The 21,146-nt window shown below is 33.2% G+C and overlaps 1 protein-coding gene across 3 annotated transcripts; it reads right to left on the reverse strand.

Moving 5' to 3' along the window:
- Positions 1 to 8,227: 8,227 nt before the first annotated feature.
- On the reverse strand, positions 8,228 to 11,754 carry LOC133783356 (uncharacterized). 3 transcript variants are annotated; one of them, XM_062222976.1, is made up of 3 exons: positions 11,597 to 11,754; positions 10,674 to 10,919; positions 8,228 to 9,442 (listed from the first exon to the last, which is right to left on the reverse strand). In XM_062222976.1, exon 3 carries the CDS (start codon positions 9,428 to 9,430, stop codon positions 8,255 to 8,257), a length of 1,176 nt encoding a protein of 391 aa, XP_062078960.1. In that variant the 5' UTR covers positions 9,431 to 9,442; positions 10,674 to 10,919; positions 11,597 to 11,754; the 3' UTR covers positions 8,228 to 8,254. The 3 variants fall into 3 exon arrangements, with proteins under 3 accessions (XP_062078960.1, XP_062078965.1, XP_062078968.1); XM_062222981.1 differs by having other exon boundaries at positions 9,936 to 10,919; XM_062222984.1 differs by lacking the exon at positions 10,674 to 10,919 and having other exon boundaries at positions 11,597 to 11,726.
- Between the last annotated feature and the right edge of the window lie 9,392 nt (positions 11,755 to 21,146).

Genomic DNA, 21,146 nt, shown 5'->3' on the forward strand with positions numbered 1-21,146 from the left:
GCCCAATAGACTAATATGATGTTAACAAAATAAGTTAAAGGCCTACCAAAAAAAAAATTATGGGAAACAATAAATAATTTCCATCTCAAAAGTAGGGATGTAAACGGGGCGGGGCGGGGTCGGGGATGGCTCTCCTGTCCCTGTCCTGTCTCGGCATCGGGGTCCATTGGGTACCGGTTTAATAAAAATGTTTAATTTTTTTTTCTAAAATTGATAAAATAAATTAAAAAACAATAAATTATACAATTGATAAATATATATTTTTATATAAATTATTATATTATATATTTTTAATAATATTTATATTAAAAATATAAATTACAATGTAAACAGGACGGGTTCAGGACGAGAGTAATGTTCCCCGCCCCATTAGGGGCGGGTCCCCACAGAAACCCTACCCCGCGGGTTAAATTGACAACCCTACTCAAAAACAAGCTTTTATTTGTTAGTCTCTCAAAGTTGATCATTTTACTTTAGAGCTATGTGTCTCATTAAACATCACAAGGCAAAATCGTTCTACTCGATTAGGACACTCAATCGGTTCTCTACTTGAGTTAGAAAAATAATTCGACAGATCTTATCAACAACAACCAAAAGGCCTCAAATATATTTAATGTTATATTAAAGGTTGTCCAGCAAGAAAGAATAGAAAAAGGTAGAAGAGATCACAACATTGATATTCAACATAAAGTTTATATTCGTCAGAAGAAATAAAAAAATTAAATTAGAAATCCAAGTGTAGAAAAGAACAAACTAAATTGAAATTTTTAGATTTTATTACAATAATAAAAGAGGGAAGGTTCTTCCTAATTTTTTAGCTAATTATCTTGATCCAAATTCCAAAGTTTGATTTATCCCAATCAGTTTCTCCATACCCTATAAGCTTGCATGTGTTTGTACCTTAAAATAGTATTATATACTTATAATGGATGTTGGTTTGGCATGTGGGCAAGGATATTTTTTTTAGCAATGAAAAGAAAATTTTATAAAAATATATGGGCAATAAACAATGACTTATTATTATAGGATGTCACATGGGAAACTAGTAAGAGCTCATAATTTATATAAATATATTATATAAGTTTTGGGTATATTTATGCTCTTTTACTGGTCTATTATAGAGTAATTTACTGTTAAAAGTAAAATAGAAATAACAATGGATTAATAATATTACATAGGACAAATAGTAATTTTTCTCTTGAATTATAGTCATTGTAGAGTTTTTCTCATTAAATTATTTTTTGTGGCATAAATATCTCTCGAAATATGGAAATCATTGCAAACACGACACTTTTGTTACATTCTTTTCATTTGTAAGCAGGTTGCTATGTAGCCACGTGTCATATGCATAGTTACAACACGATGGTCTATATAACTAATTGAAGTTAGTCGAAATCGGAGATTATTGATGTTAAACGTGCAAAAATTAGTTCTAAGAATACATATACATATTTTCAAAATTTATCATTATACCGATATATATGTATGTATTGCTACATTAGCACAATATTTGTGTTATATGAGCAAACTGTTCAAAAAACATGAATGATTTACAATATAAGAGACACATTTATAATAGTTGCTATAATTCGGAGAAGATTTTTATCACGAAAAAAAATTAATAGGATAAAACTCTACAAAGATCATATTTCGGGGGAAATTTCCTATTTAACCGCTCTATCGGACTCAAAGCATCTAAAACCAGCATGTGTAGTATTTCACAGTTTCACTTGGAGGATTTTATTTTTTTTGTTCCCTAATAATGTCGACTTACTTTGAATGTGAGTTTCTTGAGGAAGACCTTTCACTTTCAAACTTTTAATGAAAAGCTTTATCATGAGCCTTTGGTTTTGTGGTACGAAAACACAACTGATATCCACCATTGAAATAATATCAATGGTTGAATTAGACAAGTATATATATAGAAAATGGATGTTCCTTTCTCTTTGATACTATATTCCTTTATTATTTAATATAAACTATTTTAGGTAAAGGGATGAGATCCATAGTCAGTGAGGGAGTTAGGAATAATAGAATTTTAAACTTGATTTTGATTAAAGTTTTCTCAACTGAAATCACAAATAATTTATCAAACTAACAATTCAAAATAAAAATAAAATTATTCTGCTTAAAAACTATGTTGTTATATTCAATTTTTTCTTCATCAAAATTGAATTTATTAGTTTATTTGAATCATTTGACAAAATATAGGGTCCAAAAATAATTTTTTTAAAACACAGAGTCCAAACTTGTAATCGAAAAAAATACAGGGTCCAAAAAAATATAAATCTAAATTAAATTAAATAAAGATTATTATATTATTATTATTATAGTCTAAAGTTTTTGAAAAAAATTGTAATAAAGTCCTCCTAAAAATTAAAAGAAATGCCATTTGCTTCACTAAGAATTAATTATTCATAATTCTCTTAAAACACAAGGTCCAAACAGGTAATGAGACAAAATACAAGGTCCAAAAAATTATAAACCCTTTAAATTATGCACAAAATAAGAAAAGGAGCAAAACTTTACTCTATAAATATATAAACATATTTTTTTCTAAAGTATATACATTTAAATCATCAATTCTATTTAAGTTGGTCACTATCAAATTAACTCTAATTTGTTTTCATTATATTTTAGTCTTAATAATTCCCAAAAATTATTTAATCATAACATAATTGTTATACCCAAAAATTGGAGAATGCATCCTAGGAGGCTAAGGAGAATGCATCTAGGAGAGTGCCTCCTAGGAGGGCTAAGAGAGTGGTCCTAGGAGACCCCAAGGAGGGTGTGGTCCTAGGAGACCCCAAGGGTGTGTAGGAGGTAAGCCTCCCAAGGTTTTCTAAGTGTTGGCTCGAACGTGCCCAAGGTAAATAGCTAAGGAGGAGGAGTCTCATGCAAGAGAATGGAGACTTAGACTTTCATAAGGAAAGTCTATACAATGTTCGATCGGACATGTTTGGGAGATGCTAAAGGGGGTTGCCTCAATGTTGTCCAAGGTGGGGTTCCCTCAATGTTGTCCAAGGTGAGGTTCCCTCAATGTTGTCCAAGGTGAGGTTCCCTCAATGTTGTCCAAGGTGAGGTTCCCTCAATGTTGTCCAAGGTGAGGTTGCCTCAATGTCGTTCAAGGTGAGGTGCCAAGGAAGTTGCCTCGAACCACCTTGGTCCGAGGAGAAGCCAAGGAGATTGGTTCAAGGAGGAACATGGCATGCTAGAGGAGAGTACATGTTCGAGGAGAACCATGCACGTTCAACCCACCCAAAGCATGTCCTACCACCATGCATATCCTACCACCATGCATGTTTAACCAGCACTTGCATGGGTAGTGAGTAGGAGGTGGACCAACTAGCTAGAGGAGACTAAGTCAGACACAACTTCAACAACATGCGCGGGAATCTCTCATTCTTCCCGCAAATGGGGAATTTGTTACATTTTGAATTTTGAATGTTTATTTGTAATATAAATGTAATAAATATAGTAAAATATCCCTATTATAAGGGGATATCAGTTGAGGATCCCATCTCTATAAATAGAGAGCTTATGAGATGAGAGAGGGGGTCCCTTCTTCTGATTCTTTCTAGAGAGATAAAATTGAGTCTGTCTATTCTAGAGAGAGAAAGTGCTGAAATTAGAGAGAATTCTTGTATTTTCACAATTTATACTGAAGAAACTCAGTTGGCATAGTCCATCTGATCTTGAGTATAGATTTATAAATCACAACTCTAAGTGGATTAGGCTATTACCGACAATCGGGGCTGAACCACTATAAAAATTCTGTGTTATTTACTTTTCTTGTTTATACCGTCTGTTGTCGTTTACATTCTCTTGAAGGTTCGTCGTATTTGACGTTCTCACGTCGTTGGCTAAAAACGCAGTCAACAATAATAATAATAAAAAAAATGTATTAGAAAAAATGATATAATATAAAAATAAGTTTATTGTATTTTTCATAAATTTATAATTAATATTGTATTAAATGTTCATACATATGTTTTAATCATATATTCTATTAAGAAAGAAATTAAATTTTGTGATTTAAAAACTTTAATTTTTTAATAAATAAAGTCCATAATTTATCCCATATATTTTGCTTAAATACTCACTTATATTAGTATAATTTCAAGAATAGCAAATTACACATATGGGGTTTACCAAATATTACAGAAAGGCTCCTGGACAAATTTTTTGTCAAAATTAATTTGAATAAGATAATAATATCACCTTTTAAAAGAAAACTTATTTGATATTAGTTTTATATTTTATAAACAACTTTTAAAAAAATTACTTTTCCAAAGTAAGTTTTGTCACCAAAGTGTTTTAAATCAATTAATTGTAAAAAGAAGATAATTTATTAAATTAATTAAGACTATAATATTTATTATAAAATTATTAATTTCTTCAAGTATTTTTAAAGCATCTTTATATATAAAAAAGAAAAAGAAAAAGAAAATGAGGGATATTATTATCTTATTAAAATAAATTTTGACCAAATCTTTTTTCAATAATATTTTGTATAGTTTTGTAAAACACAATGTAATAAAAGTATAATTTGAGCAAGACAAAAAAAAAAGTATACCCTTATTAGTAAACTGAAAATTTTGTAATAGTGTGAAATTAAAAAAAGAATTTGACCAAAATAGAAAAAACAAAGTAAGAGGAAGAAAATATTAATTGGGAGAAAATTAGTCTAGGCAGGTCAATTTCCACATCACAATCACAATAAAGCCAAAACAATAACAAAAGCACAAGCCCAAGCCCAAGCTCGAATTAGGATGTGGAGCTACAACAAATCGTTAATGTTAATTTCAGGTGAAAGTGATATGTCGGTGAACTAGCTAGAAGAAACGACGTCGTTTTCATGGAAAGATGATTAAAGAATGTGCAATTGGAGAGGTGTCACTGTTCGGTGCTGTGCTGTGTTTTTTTCATGTCTGAATTTGATGGTAAGAATGCGACCACGTAGAATCCATTCAGACGAGACATTTGGGAATAAACTAAAAGAATGTTGTTACTTCAAACATTAACCAAACCAACCAACCAACCATAATCAGTAGGGCTAATAATAACATTCCAAAATTCGGAAAAACCGAGCACACCGACTTTCCGAACACCGAAAAAATAAAAATCGAACACCGAAAAAATCATTAATGGCGTAAACTGCCACTGTTCGGTCGGTTTAAAAAATCCGTGGACCGACCGGTTTAAACTGAAACCGACCGAAATTATAAATATATGTAGGTTATGTTGTAGTTATGGACTTTTAATTATGTTTTCAAATTTTTAAATTTGTGAATTTAACTATGTTCTATGTATTTATGTTTTAAAATAGCACAAAAATGAATTTCAACAATCAAATTTTTTAGTTTTTTTTTTAACTAAAACTTTCTAAAAAATTATGGAAATTTAAAAATAAAAAAAAAAAGAATTTCGGTTTGATCAGTACTGCGGTCCAAAACGACCAGTTTTTTTCCTTAATTAATTTGGTTGATCAGTTTTTGAATCGCACCAATCCAGACCGAAAATTAAATTCTGGATTTAATAATATGAAAAATGAGAGTTTACACATCTATACTAATAGGGTAACTTAATTACAATACTGTTTTTGAAAAAATAATATAACCAAATCTAATAAATTATTATCATATATAACACATATAAGATACTAAATTAAATATTTCAATTCCCTTAAATCACTCACCATGATAACCTTCCTAAAATATCTAGCTATTCATTAAAATATGATTCAATTACAAAATTTAAATTTAATAAATAATTAATAATTTTTTATATATAGAATACAACTGCTATTTACAATCATTATTAAAGAAAAATTGATATCAAGTTACCATTATCAGTGATGAAGTTTACACATACGAGGAGATACTAATTGATAGTTAATGTAGACATTTAGATACTAGTAGATAATTGACAACTTTTATCGTGATACTTTTAGTTTATTGAAGTTTTTTTCATGATTTAGTTTCTAGATACCAATTAGTGGATCAACAAAAACTTATTCAAAAAATTTAAATTGTAAAAAATATTCAATTAAAAATTACATTAATTCAAATTTCAAAATACAAAAAAGAGTATAAATGGTACCATATATAGTAGATAATCAAAAACTCATCCAATAATATGATTTAGATATTATTTAGTACAACATAAAAAAGTACATACAGATCTATTAATACTAATCAACAGTTGACAATTTTTATGGTGTTCTATATTTTTTGTATTTCTCGGAGTTATTCCATGATACAATTTCTAGATACCAATTAGTAAACAAAAACTTATTCAAAAAACAAAAACTTAAACAATAAAAGTATCCAACCAAAAAATATATCAATGAAAATTTTAAAATATTGAAAGAGTAGAAAATATATATAAAAAAATCATTAATACGTTTTAGGTACCAATTAGTAAAAACAATTAAAAAAAACTTATTAAAAAAATTAAAAACTAAAAAAAGTGTCAAATGCAAAAAATATTTCAATACATAATAATAGTAGAAAAATGAACAAAGATACTATGTGTTCAATACCAACTAGTAGAAATAGTAAAAAAATATTTCAATACAAAATAGTAGAAAAATGAACAAAGATATTGGGTGTTAGATACCAATTAGTAGAAGAAGAAAAATCATCTAAATAATTAATGTGGGTTAGTACTTATAGTCTTGTAGAACATACAAAATGTGTTTTGGTATCACATAGCAAAATATACCATTTAGAAGTTAATTATATATAATAATATGATATTATGTCATTTTAGATTGCCCTGAGATACTTTTGTTATTACATTATAAAATATATCATTTAATAGTTAATTATATATAATTATATGATATCACTCGATTTTAAATTACATTGTATACACAATAACAATAAATTATTTTGAATATCAATTAGTACCTAATTACATATAATACAAATATATAAGTATCAGACGGTATGCTAAGAAGCTCGTATGAGATATTGAGAATAAGTAGTAAATCATGGTTGCACACATTATTTGATAATATAGTAAATAGTAATATGTATTATAAGATACATACCAAATTATATAATATACCATATAATATCATATTTATTAATTATGTAGTGGTATACTATTACCAAAAGTTATTACCAAAAGTGAGTGGACAAGTAGAATAACAATAATTTTGAAGGAATTGATATTTTGATACCATTTGGTAGGATATATAATTTTTTAGGGGCTAAAATAATAAAAATATACAAAAAAATATACAAAATAATATCCAAATAAATTAATAATTTTTAATATTAGAGTAGATATACAAATATTGTTTATGGAGTTATCAATAAAAATAAACTAATTAATTTTTAATTTATGCAACGAAAGTTTCTTTTTTGAATTATGGAATTGACCGGTGACATTCAGAAATAAAATCAATTTAAGTAAGGCAATAAAATAGATTTAAATTGATTGTATAAAAATGGTACGTAAGATAATTGTATTCTAATTAAAACATAACAGATATAAACTAAATGGAAAATAAATTAATAATAGTATATTAAAACTTATTCAACAAATTGATAATTATATTCTAAATAATGTGTGCATGAAAAAACCGCTGACCGATACTCGCCCCGTAATAATTTCCTCGAGTGAATTGAAGTTTTTGGCTTCTCGAATGGTTAGAAGTTGCTGTAGTCAATTAAAGTTTCCACCTTTGAAAGTTGCCATCATCATAATCATCAATGGAAATAATTGAAGTTAAAACATAGATAGACAGATCAATGTAAAGAGATTAAAGAGAAATCAACTGAACTTATCATACAAAAGTTGCACAACAGTAATTCACAATACACTATTGGATAGACAAAGACAAACATTTTCAACTTTGATTCTAAAAACTCATTCTTGATCTTCCCACGGGCATATTCTTCTATTGTTTTTTCTTCTTCCATTCCCATGGTGTTCTGGCAGAGACTTGGGCGAAGACCCTTTGAAATTCCCATCACCATGTTTGGCATACATGAACTGAGCCGTCTCTCTTCCTCCGACCAGGTGGGTCAGTCCGGCTCACTGAGACCATGTTCCCCTATCATATAAGATCGAAAAGGCAGCATTTTTTTTCTTTCTGCAAATTATAGGAACAATAATGGTGATGAAACCAACAGTGACAGGTCAGACCAAAGCTAAGCTGACAATGTGATACAATTACAGTTTCAGAAGAAATCAAGAAACCGTGAAAATTTACCAGCGATAGGGAAAAATGGCTTCACTATCATGGTTGATCTTCATCTGATCTCGACCTTGTCAAACGCCTACGTCTCCTGGGAACTGGAGAGGTATCATCACCAGCGTCGCTCGAAACATGCAGGTCCTCCTCCTCCTCATCCTCCTCTTCATCATCCTGAAGACCCAAAAGATTCTCACCCCAAATCAACCGGCGATCAGTTACAGCCCCACCTGAACGACGGTGATGCCTAGTCCATGCTCTAGGCCTTGGTCTGGACTCCCCACCATTGTCCATTGAACCAATCATTTGAAACAGAAACAGAGTAGTCCACCATGGCCCGTTAGCTTCACTTGTTCCAGTAGCCCTCTCGCCGGCTAGCCGATCTCCATTTTCAATGACATAGTCCCCTACGACAACAGCACCTGGCATTGCCGAGCGAATAGCACTGACCACGTCACCGAGTTCTCTCTGATGCTCAAGGCGCCTCCAGGCTCGTTCTCGAGATGGGTCAATATCTGAAGGTCGTGTGGCTGGATGAATGCGCCGGGCATGGCGGCGGAGCTCTTGGTAGTTACCTGAAAAGGAGCATGTTTCACGGGAGCAACTTCGTCTCTTCGAGTTGAGGTACTTTCTTGCTTCTTCTACGACATCCCAGCCAAGCACATCTCCTCTGCACAAAGGACATTTCAAGCTCAAATTGGGCTCCGAAGAATTCTCCACATCTAACTCATCAAGTTCAACCCTTTCTCTAAAAGACTCAGATTCGACTGCTTCCACAATGCCTTCCTGTGTATCTAAAATACTATTTGGACCTTGAGTGTTGTTATTTTCTTGTGGTTGTTCTTCATGCAAATCAACAGATATAACAGCATTGCTTTCATTTAGATTGAGAATATCATTACCCTCATTCAGATTTGGTCTCAAAGGTGTGTTCGTACCATAAGTATTGAAAGAACTGTACGAGTTTAAAGACAAAGAACTGGGTTCGGTTGGACTGTTTGTGGTATTGGCTTTTAATTTTTTAAACCGGTCCAGGCAATTTGAATGCCTGTGGCTTGTATCACAAATGTAGGATCTGCAACCCTTGTCATGAGAGCTGCAACGGAGGAGAACAGCATTATGGGGATGATCCATGCAGATAGGGCAAGAAATTTCATCCAGTTCTTTGTGAAGACCACGGATATCTGAATCAGTATATAATCTTCGTTTGACACCAGCCATCTTGAAAAAATACTGTGTAGTTTACTCAACACATTATAACTCATTAGAACACCAGTACTAGCAAATAATTCAAATTCTAATCAATAAAAAAACTGACTACAGCTAACGTTGTCGACCAAAAAAAAACACCTTGTTCATAGTCATAATACAGCTCAATAGCACATAGGTAAAACTAGACCATTCAATGACTTGAAGAGAGAAGGAAAACAGCAAACGAAGAATGAGAAAAAAAAAAAAAAAAAAACCAGCTCAGCTGGCCGCTGATGTGCATTTTACATATAAGAAACTGCATTAGTTTCATATCCTATTAAAACTAGACCTGATATCACACCACCAAAATTTCCAAATTATTTTTGTTGTACGAGTCATAATGAGAGAGGAAAAGATTCCAATTAGGTATCTTCAACTCCCTATTCAAGCCCAAGTCCAACTAGTCATTCAGAAAATCATTTTCTACCCATCTTTCTCATATCATCATCTTACAAATTTTATCCTCAATCCTTACCAGAATGGTGAAGCTATCCTTTCCCAACCAATCACCGAGTTGATGCAAGCCTGTCACCCCTTATACATGAGCTAGTTGGTCATATAAATCCAAGGAAAATCTCACAACTTAACCCATATTTGTTTCTTCAAAAATTACCTTTCGATGACTGAAGGCCTTGATCTGCCCCTTAAATTTAGCTTTAGATCAAATGACTATCACTATGCTTAATAGGACTAAAAATACAGTCCCCCTTATATCGAAGTTTCAAGAGAAACTTATCAAGTGAGTAAAGTTTCTCTTAATGAAGTCGAAGCATGTAAAAAGTTATGATCACCAAAACAGTTACAAACTAATAATGCATGGGAAAAGAATTGATCACAAAACGAAGCTTCTAAAAAACATACTGAATGAAAACAATCCAGAAAGAAAAATTTATTGGTACTGAATCAATTCTTTTTGAGTCTTAAACAGAAAGATAAGAGCCCACAAGGTATTAACCAAATATAATAATCAGTATTAGTTTAGCAAACAAAATAGTTGATATACTTCACCTTAAAGGATCATGTGGAACATTTCAAACAAAATAAATAACCTACCAAAAACAGAGCTTAATGCTAGTGCAAGACAGCAATCATAGTTATGTGATCACATATTGATACCAAATAAACATAAGAACGAACAATAACAGAGTATACTTGGTCAAAAACACATTCAGATTTTTCGGGCAAATAATCATTCAACTGCATTTATACTTACCAAGAGGAAGACCTCTAAGTATATTCCCTACTGAGCTTCGGAATCTCTAATTCTGTTACCAATTTCGAAAATGACTGAATCTTTACTCAACTCTATAAAGCAAATCACAAGGCAAACACTCATACAAAGGCTCCAAAATAACGTATGAAACAGCGGATAGCACTATAAAACTTGAAAAATACACTGGTTGAATGAAAAACTAGCAGCTATACTTGTCAAGCCACAGGCTCACCCTGATCCAAAAACCTGCAGTTATGCCAGAAAACACAAGTGATGATCCCATAAACACATTATCTAGTAAACGCATGTTGATCTTAGTTTTATCATGTATGATTCATTTTTCCAAAAAAAATAAAAGAGGATCACATATGATTATTTGCACAATTTTTGAAACATTAACAATGATGTTGTAAAAACTAAAGCACAAGTACATCAATAGATGATGAAATGCCTAAAATAATCCCAATAAATAAGATGATCTCGGATCATGATTATTATACAACCAACTTAATCGTGTAGGGTAAAAGAAGATCAAGTATAATAGCTCAACGGAATTTCCTAATATAACCCAATTATTATTGAAATCAAATTAATTTAATACGGCATTATGCGATTCCAATAATTTTTTTCAACAATTTTTCAGTAGAAACAAGCATCTAAACAACTAAACCGCTTAAAAAAGAAAAACAAACAAACCGATCATCCATACCCAACGATTCATCTAAACCCTAACCCTAAATTCTTAAGAGGGGACAAATTGGGTGCATAATCAACAAGATATACATACATAAAAAATAAAATAAAAATACCCAATTGAAGAATGATCAAAGATCAAACTAAAATCGAACAATCAGATCAAGATTGAACTAAAGATGATCATTTTATTAAAAAAAAAAAAAAGGAAATGAAGGTGAGAACTTTACGAAAAGAAATTGAATCCGTCTTGAAAATGGGTCTTTGGTGAGATTGCGTAGAGAAGTTGCTGAGATATAGTAAGTTTATTTTTGGGCGTAGAAATCCCAATGTGCTGATATATATAAGTAGATTTTGCTATTATCTAATCTCATCATCTGACATAGTATTATTATTTTTATTATATTAATAAGGTACACTCAAACTTGGGATTTGGGGACGAAGCATAACTCGGCTCGGCGGCTACACTCTATGAGCCGAGCCTTGTCTGTTTAGCAAACATTCCCATTGACACGTGTCGTTAATTCAGCGGATCCGTATCTAGAATCTCTTTCATCTTTGAAGCGGCTCGTAGCTTGGGCATTGCAAGAAAGCTGATTTAATATTCTCCTTGCTACAGAAAAACAATGAGAAATACACTTAATTTTGCTAAAAATTACATTTTTATGAATAGATAAAGTTTTTTTTTTTCAATTTTACGATTTTAACTAAATTTTTACAATTTTACCTGTTTTTTTGTGTCCTATGTTGTTTAGGTTTATGTATAATTATTTTTATGTTGTTTTTTAGTTGCTAAGTTTATGTATATTTGTTCTGTTATTGTGTTGAAGCCTCGTTTGTGTTTAATTATTTTCAAGTGTAGTTTGATTTTTTTTTTTTTTAAAAAATGTTAGTATATAATGGGTTGATTTCTGATTATTGTCTAATTATTATTTTTTAATGTGTTAGTTTGCAATAGGTTGATATCAGCAACCATAAAAAGGTAAAAACATAACAAAAATATATATATTTATGAAAAACCCCCAAAAAATATTCAATGGGGAAATTTCATTTTTATACCTTGTGTTAATTTTTCTTTAGCCTTTTATATGTTGTGAAATTGTCACTCTAGTGTGTCAAGCCCAAATCAGGCCAACCCACTTTTCTTATTTATGCCCATATTCGAGCCCACTTTTATGTCCATTATATTATTGTCAAAAAAATGTGAGGAGGGAGAATTGAACACACCACCTCCTCTTTAACAATTAATGAATTCACCATCAATCAAAATACATTTATTTATTTAAGTCATAATTTGAGATATTTTTATATACTTTTCAAGAATACTTTACACAAAATTATATCAAAGATAATTATTAGAATTTGAATACTTACTAATAAATACTAAAAAATTTAACTCCCAAATCTTAAAATAAATTAATATAATTATTAAATTATAATCATTGAGAAAAATAATATACTTTTATTATCATTTTAATTTATTAATAATTGACAAGTAGAAATTTATTATCATTATTAATATCAAAATATCGTACTTTTTATCGTGTCGTGCTTTCGGGCTAGTTTGTTCATACTTTTGTGTCGTGTTGTGTTGTAACGTCCCAAATTACTTAATAAGGCTTATGGCCTTGATTAGGGGGTCAGGATGACAAATTATGGAATTTATGTGCTTTTGTGATATATATGTGTATCATTGTATGATTATGTGAGTCACATTATTGTATGATTATGTGAGCGCTAGTCGAAAAACATTGACTTTTCTGTTAAGGATGGCAATGGCGCTGGTCGAAAAACATTGACTTATGAGTCAAGGGCAACAATAGTGCGCAGAGCGCTGGTCGATATGATTAGATCTAATCAGGAGTGCATTATACGATTGTTCAACCCAATGGTCGTGGAAAACTAAAGCGCTAGGTACGCTTGGTGTAACGTCCCAAATTTCCTAATAAGGCTTAGGGCCTTGATTAGGGGGCCAGGATGGCAAATTATGGAATTATGTGATTATATGATACATATATATATATGTGTATCAATATGTAATTATGTAAGTTATATTATAATATGAGTTGATATGAATGTTTTGGGTGTATTAAATATGCATGTGGACCCATTTATGTTTAATTGAGCAATTTTCATAATTTGGTCTGTTATGAGTATATTTGGCAGATATGTGTGAGCGAGACCACATTATTATGCGGATATATTTGGGTTACTCGACACGAGATGATCCTAGGGAGCAAGCTAGTGGGAAAGTCACTACGGGACCTATATTTAACTCGGAGTGAGTCAGTGGGTATATTGGGTATTTAGCACATTATCGGGATATTGGGTAAGGGGAATGATTATTTGATGATATATTGGAAGTTAGTGAGATCAGGAGGGAATTCTGAGAATTTTGACTATTTTACCCTGGGGGCATTTTTGGGACCCCGAGCATTAGGATTTGCTTGAGGTTACTTAAGCTCAAAATAACCCGTCATAATCATAAAAGAACATTCAGGACGTTCTCTCTCTCCCGTTCCCTTTTTGACACCATTCGCATTTTTGAAGGAAACTCGAGTTTTAGGACTCGGATTCAGACAAGGATCAAGGCATAGCGATTCTATGGAAGATTAAAAGCTTATTAGTTGGAGGATTTAATTGGGAAACGACTCAATTATAGGTAATCCAAGCTTTAAGTTTTAAGTTTTCGAGTTTTTAAGCTTTGATTGGATTTTTACGTTTTATGAAGTTTTTTATTTTATTGGGACTTGGGTTTTCATGGTTTTGGGAAATTAGGATGTCTGGGAACTTTGTTTTTGGGATTTTGAAATGTTTGGATAGGTTTTTGGAGGATTTTAAATGGGAGAAAATGTAGGAAATGGCTGAGTTCGAGGTTGGGTCGCGACCTTGTTCAAGCAAGTCGCGACCTAAGTGAACCCAGAAACAGCCTGGGGGGCACCCCGCAACTCTAGAGGGCCAAGTCGTGACCCACACCTTGAAGCCCAGGCAGAGGGCTCTCTGTCAGGGAGGCGCACCGCGACTCCTAGGGTTAAGTCGCGATCCGCCTGTGGAGTTTTGCCCAGGTTTGGTTTTTAGTAGTGGGAACTTAACTCTAAAGGCTTGGGATTGATCCTACTACCCGATTTGGTAGGGTTCGACGTCCCGGAGGCTAGGATTCAGTCGAGAAGTATTTATTTACTTGTTTTGATGGGATTCTATATTATGATTATGGCTAGGTTGTTCCTAGAGGGTTGGAAACAAGATCGTGCTTGAAGGTCATGTATTGGTAACCTGTGTTTGGACCCAAGGTAATAAAACTGCACCCAGTATGTTATACATGTGAAGCATGTGATACATGTGGTTATGGCATGATATGAATGTTGAATATGGAATTGATCAGAACTTGAGTCTTTGTAATTGTGCATGATTATGATTATGCTTGTGATTATTGATTAACTATGTTGAATGCTTTATATCTGGATATTTGACGTATGATATATGCCTGTTTGCATTACCTCATTGAGGAAACACTGACTTATTAGTTAAGAAACGACAATGGTGTTTAGTACGAGTCGTAAAGCTCTGACTTATCATTCATGATCGACAATAATATTGAGCGCTGGTCGTATGGAATTGACTTGTGTGCTAAGAGTGGCATTAACGTATTGAACGCATGCCGAAATTATTAGATCTAATCAACAAGAGCATTTAATGCTTGACCGACCTATTGGTCGAAGAAAACTAAAGCGCTTAGCTAGTATAAGGCTAGTTACTTAAAGCCAGGGCTAAAAGGCTCAGGTGACTGGAATGTCACATGGCTTAGGGCGCAGGACTCCAGAGAGACTTATTAGTCATCTATTCAGAGCGCAAGACCCCATAGAGACTTATTAGTCATCTATTCAGGGAGCAGGACCCTAGAGAGACTTATTAGTCATCTATTCAGGGTGCAGGACTCCAGAGAGACTTATTAGTCATCTATTCAGGGCGCAGGACCCTACAGAGAATTTTTAGTCATCTATTCAGGGCGCAGGACCCCAAAGAGACTTATTAGTCATCCATTTAGGGCGCGAGACCCTAGATTGACTTAACAGTCATCTACTCAGGGTGCGGGACTCCATAATCATTTATTTGTACTTGCTTGCATGCATGAATGGGGTTATTACTGCTAGGCATGATTATTATGATTTGGTGACATGTTATTGTCTGCTTATGAGCATATGCTTGAGTTTTCTTGCTGAGCCTCGGCTCACGGGTGCTATGTGGTGTAGGTAAAGGTAAAAGAAAGTTGGACCATCCTTGAGTTGGAGAACTTAGGTGACGATGTGTACATATGCGGCTGCTCAACCACCATAATTGAGGGTTTAAAGAGGAACTAGGGTTAAACCCTATTTTGCTGCTTAGGTCGGCTAGTTGTAAATCTTTTATTGTAATTAACCTTTTAAATGTATTTTGGGATCCCAATGTTTACAGTAAATATTTTAGTGAAACGTTGTATCTTTGACCAAATTTTTTAACCCTAAACCGTTAATCACTCTTAGTTACACGATTATGGTCAAATGACTTGTTTAGCGAGTTTAGCACTGTTTAAAATACACAATGTAACGGTCCCTGGGTAGTAGGGCGTTACACTGGGCCAGCTCCAAGGCTGATTATTCAGAGGATATGGCAATGGGCCCCAGGGTGACTTATTAGTCCCACATCCTAGGTTTGGGTCCCAGTGTGGTTTATTAATCATGTACTTGGGCAACTAGCCCCGTTATATTTTAATTAATCATTTAACTAGGACATCTGGTCCCATATGACAATATAGTCAGTTATATGAATGGTATGCATGCATGAGTAGGCTTATTACTGCTAGGCATGTGCTATTGTGATTTGGAAATGTGTTATTCAATGCTTATAAGCATGTTTAAGTTTTTTTGCTGGGCCTTAGCTCACGGATGCTATGTGGTGAGGGTAAGGGGAAAGGAAACTTGGACCAGAGCTTAGGTGGCGACATGTACATATGTGGCCGCTTGATAACTCTACAAAATAGAGTTATTTTACCATATTTTATATGCTAATTGTTGTTTAGTTCTTGAGTTTTTAATTAACTTATTAAGTTTTTATGTAATTTTTAATTTATTAGTCTTAGTGTAGTTTTATAGATTTTTATATGTTTTTATATATATTTTATTATAATATGTTGTAATTTAATTATATGAAATTTGTATTGTTAAGTTAGAAGTTAAAAATGTAATTCTTTTGAACTTAAATGCTTTATTAAATTAAGTTATAATCAATATTTTCAAATAATTAATATGATTTATTTATAATTGAAAATATTTGATTGTTATTTAATTTATTTTTATCTTGTAGGAATTATATTGCATGCTTGAAAGAAAGAAGAGAAAATAAAACAAAAGTGGCATTTATGAAGAGAAAATAGCAAATTGTGGCAGCCATATCCTTCAGCAGGCCTGCCAGGCCCACTGCCACCTCCACCAGCCTTCAGCAGCCCACCAAGGCCCGAAGCCCAGGCCCACGCCAGCCTTCAGCCTTTAGCAGTTCCCCAGCATCCATTCGGCCACGCCAGCTGTCACCCTTGCTTCAGCCATCAACCTTCTCCTTCTCAGCATTCGGCTTCTACATCACCCAGCAGCCACCATCAAGCCAACAAGCCACCGTGGGCTTGTCAACCGGCCCAACCCCAGCTCGCCCAGCAGGCCCCTTAGCGCCCCAGCCGCCTGTCACTGCTGTCCAAACACCCCTTGAGCCCATAAATTTGCTCATTGTCCCCTTGTCTAAAATGCCACCTTTTTACCCATTTTCTACACACTTTTTACCCCAAAATCATCATCACTCCTACAATTTACCCCTATTTACCATATTATTATTAATTTAATCAATTTACTTAATTTAAATTGATTATTTTAATAATCTCATTTTGGCTATAAATAAGGGTTTTGAAGACCATTTTGGGGTGCTTAATGTTTTTGGTTACCATCTTTTTCTCTCATTTTCACTCTACCATTCTCTCTTCCATTTGGGTTTTTCAAGAGCATTTTGCAAGTATGTATGTCATTTATTTTGTAATTTCTACTCTAGTTATGTGCTTCTAATCTTTTTTATAAGATTATTAAGATCATGATGAAACAACTTGTAACTAGGTAATATTTATGTTGTATGTTGATTTCCTTTGTAATACAACAAAGTTTATGGATTTTTCTTCTACATATATTTCTTTCATCTTAAATATCTTGTATTTTAGATTGTTAGAACATATTTACACTTTGTTCTTCATTAGTGCATAAACATAATATTCTTTGTGTAAGATGTGTCATTAAATTGTACACATCCATGCTTAGAACAAAAATATTATGTTTTGCCTTATAAATAATGTTCATTGATTTATTTGTTATTTCATTAGATTGATTTACACTAAATGCTTTGAAATTATAATTTTGAAAAGTGAAGAAAAATCCTATCTTTTTATAAGAAATTTGTGCTTAAAATTATAAATCTTTTTGGAAAATGATAGTTTAAATTATTTTAACTATCACTAAAACTTGGGAATCAATATACTAATAAATATTATTAAAACTTACATTTTGTGGATTCTAGTATCTTAATAATCTTTTCTTTTAACACTTATTGTCAACTCATTATTGCTTTATTTTTATTCTCTTAAATAGCTTTATTTTACAATCTTTTAGTTTATGTTCATAATATTAAAACTCATCAATCTTTGGAACTAGGTTAGAATTTATTACTTTTGATTTACAATAGTTTTCTTTTTGATTTTAGACAACTCATTTGGGTTCGACCTCGTGCTTACACGAAAACTATTCTATAAATACGATTCGTGCGCTTGCGAGTATAAATTTTTAAACATACCCGTTTTGGGTCCATCACCGCTTGACCACCACGGCCAAGGTTTCTCAGAGGAACTAGGGTTAAATCCTATTTTTGCCGCTTAGGTCGGTGGGTTGTAACTTTTGAGTTGTAATGACCATTTTGGAACTGTAAGCAACTTTGTAAACATTTATTATGGGATCTCATGTATAGCTTAACGTTTTAATGAAATATCCATTCCCTTTGACTGAAATTTTTAACCCTGGACCATTAATCACATTTAGATGCACGTTAATGGCCTAGTTACTCATTTAGCGAGTTAAGCACTATTTAAAATACACAGTGTAACGGTCTTGGCTAACCAGGGCGTTACACGTGTCGTGCCAATTTTCAATTCGTGTCGCCCAAGCCCATATTTTTTCATGTTGTGCTTCCTGGGCTCGTGCCAGTTGCGTGTCGTGCTAGAATGTATAGCCCATATTTACATCTCTAGTTTCTTGCAAGCATTGAAGGTCGAGATTGCTTAAAGAGTAAATATAAATTTCTAAAAAAATGACCAACGTTCTTTCTATACTTTCTTTTAATTACTTTTCATGAGAAAATAAAAAATCCCACAAACAAAGACATTTTAGCGTATGAAATAACATAAAAGCAGACTCATTTAAATGAAACGTTTACTCAAATTGATTCATGTTAAAAGGAATCAATAAAAACAAAGAAATATTTGAAGCTGATTAAATTTCATCCAAATGAAAATTAAAATACCAAATCAAATAAGAGGTAAGAAAACTCTAAGAAAAAATAATACAAAATCTCTAACTAAAATTCTAAGAACTTCAATTTTTCTCCATATGACAATTTTGACAAATTATTCTAAATAATATAAAAAAATCAATAAATATTTTACAAATTAAAGGTGGTAAAAACACTATTGTTAAAGAGAATTGCTAAGGGGCACTACTGGTGTCCAACACCACAAGGAGGTGTCATACCGTTATTAGTGCAATCCAATATCGAGTACCGCATATTTGAATTAGTTAAGTATTATAGGGTATCGATAATCAATCATGGGATGCCACCTCATGTGGTGTTGGACACCTTAAGGTGCCAAATAGCAACACTCATTATTAAAACATAGCAAACAACTAAAACGTCAAGCAATACTTAGCAACAAAACTTCGTCAAAAGCCAATGAAGATGAAATATGCAACCACACGAGCTATCACCATTATCAATCAATGTTAACCCTCAAACCACTCCTTGTGACATTGTCGTCGCTTACCATAGCAACCCCATAGTGGCAAACTGTGATAGAAAAGTTAATGGCTAGGGTTTATCCCTTATCAAGTTATTATAATGTTATTACCTTGATTTGAACAAGAAGTTTTTAAAAATAACTCATATTTATATGAGAAAAACCATAGAGTGAGAATAACATTATGATTTCTTAGAGCAATTATATTTTATACATCGACTCTCAAGGTAAAATATTGAAGTTTTTCATATTAATTTTACTTTTGTACCTTATCACACTACTACAAAAAAGACTTTTTGTGTCAGTCAAACGTGTCAGTCAATAGAGTTGACTGATGCTGTTGACCTAATATTGGTATTTGAGTCAGTTGGGAGGTGACACAAAAAAAGCAGTAACGACGTCAGTACTAAACAAACACCGTTTATTTTTGCAATTTGTGTCAGTTTTGCACTGCCACAAATGTGCATTTTAAAAAATAAAACAAACCCACTTCTTTTCAATATGGGTCGAAGCCCTTAATCTATTACCCCTAAAAACCACTTCTCCTCTTCATCTTTCTGCCACCCTCACTCTCTTTCTCCTCTTCATCTTCTTTGCCGTCCTCACTCTCTTTTCTTTCTGAAATGTTCGGGGCTGGAGAAAAATGGCAAGGGCTTGGGGACAAACGACTTGGGCTCGAGATGAGGAGTTAGGGACGAGGGTTGGGGTTGGGGAAGAAGGGCTTGGGGACGAAATGCTCTAGACGAGGGGCTCAGGGACAAGGGGTTTGGGACGACGATGATGGGTTGAGGAAGACCACTGGCTCAGGGGATGGGCTTGGGGACGATGGGCTCAGGACGATGGGTTCGGGACGACGGGCTCGAGACGACGGGCTCGAGACGACGGCGACAGGTTGAGGAGGTGTCGGGGTCTGAGACAAGGCTTGGGGTCTGAGATTGGGTCACGGGGTATGGGTTTGATCTTCAGATGCAATGTGAGTTGTTGTATTAAGTTTTTTTCCTTAACTTTTTTCTAGTTTGCAAGTGGCTCTCTGAATAAAAAATATTGTGTGTTAATTTATTTTTTTATTATGAGATAATTGTGATATTGTGCATTGTTTGGTTCTCTTAATCTTGTTTTATTGCTTAAGTTTTGGATATTTTGTAACGCCCCACGTCACTTTTGCTGCTTCCTGGAATGACGACTGACCCTGTAAACTAACACCAGTCTTTCAAGTGTGATTTGTCCTCATTCACACGCTTTCTGGGAAAACTTCCCAGGAGGTCACCCATCATGAGACTACTCCAGGTCAAGCATGCTTAACTTTGGAGTTCTCAAGTGATGAGCTACCGAAAAGAAGATGCATCTTGTTGGCATAGGTAGTACCCATCAATCCATTTAAGCCATCTTCAACTATGTAGTCCCATACCTACACAGTCTTAGAATTATCACACTTGACCTTCCCCAGGCGATGTGGGATTGCACAGCTTTTACCCGGTCTTTCCCCCTGCGGATCACGGGATTCTAACTGTCACATATTTGGCATATTATGTATATTGTTATTATATATGGGTGGTTGTTAATTGATCATTATTTGTTTTTATTGATGGACTCGGATCTAGGCTATGGAGGGGTTGTTCTTCATTGTTGTGTTGCCTTGGTGGATATATGACTTGGGTGTTGTATAAGTTTGTAAATATTTATGTCTTTTTTTTTGTTTAATTTTTGTA

Source organism: Humulus lupulus, chromosome 1 (genome assembly GCF_963169125.1).
Source record: "Humulus lupulus chromosome 1, drHumLupu1.1, whole genome shotgun sequence".
NCBI classification, from domain to species: domain Eukaryota; kingdom Viridiplantae; phylum Streptophyta; class Magnoliopsida; order Rosales; family Cannabaceae; genus Humulus; species Humulus lupulus.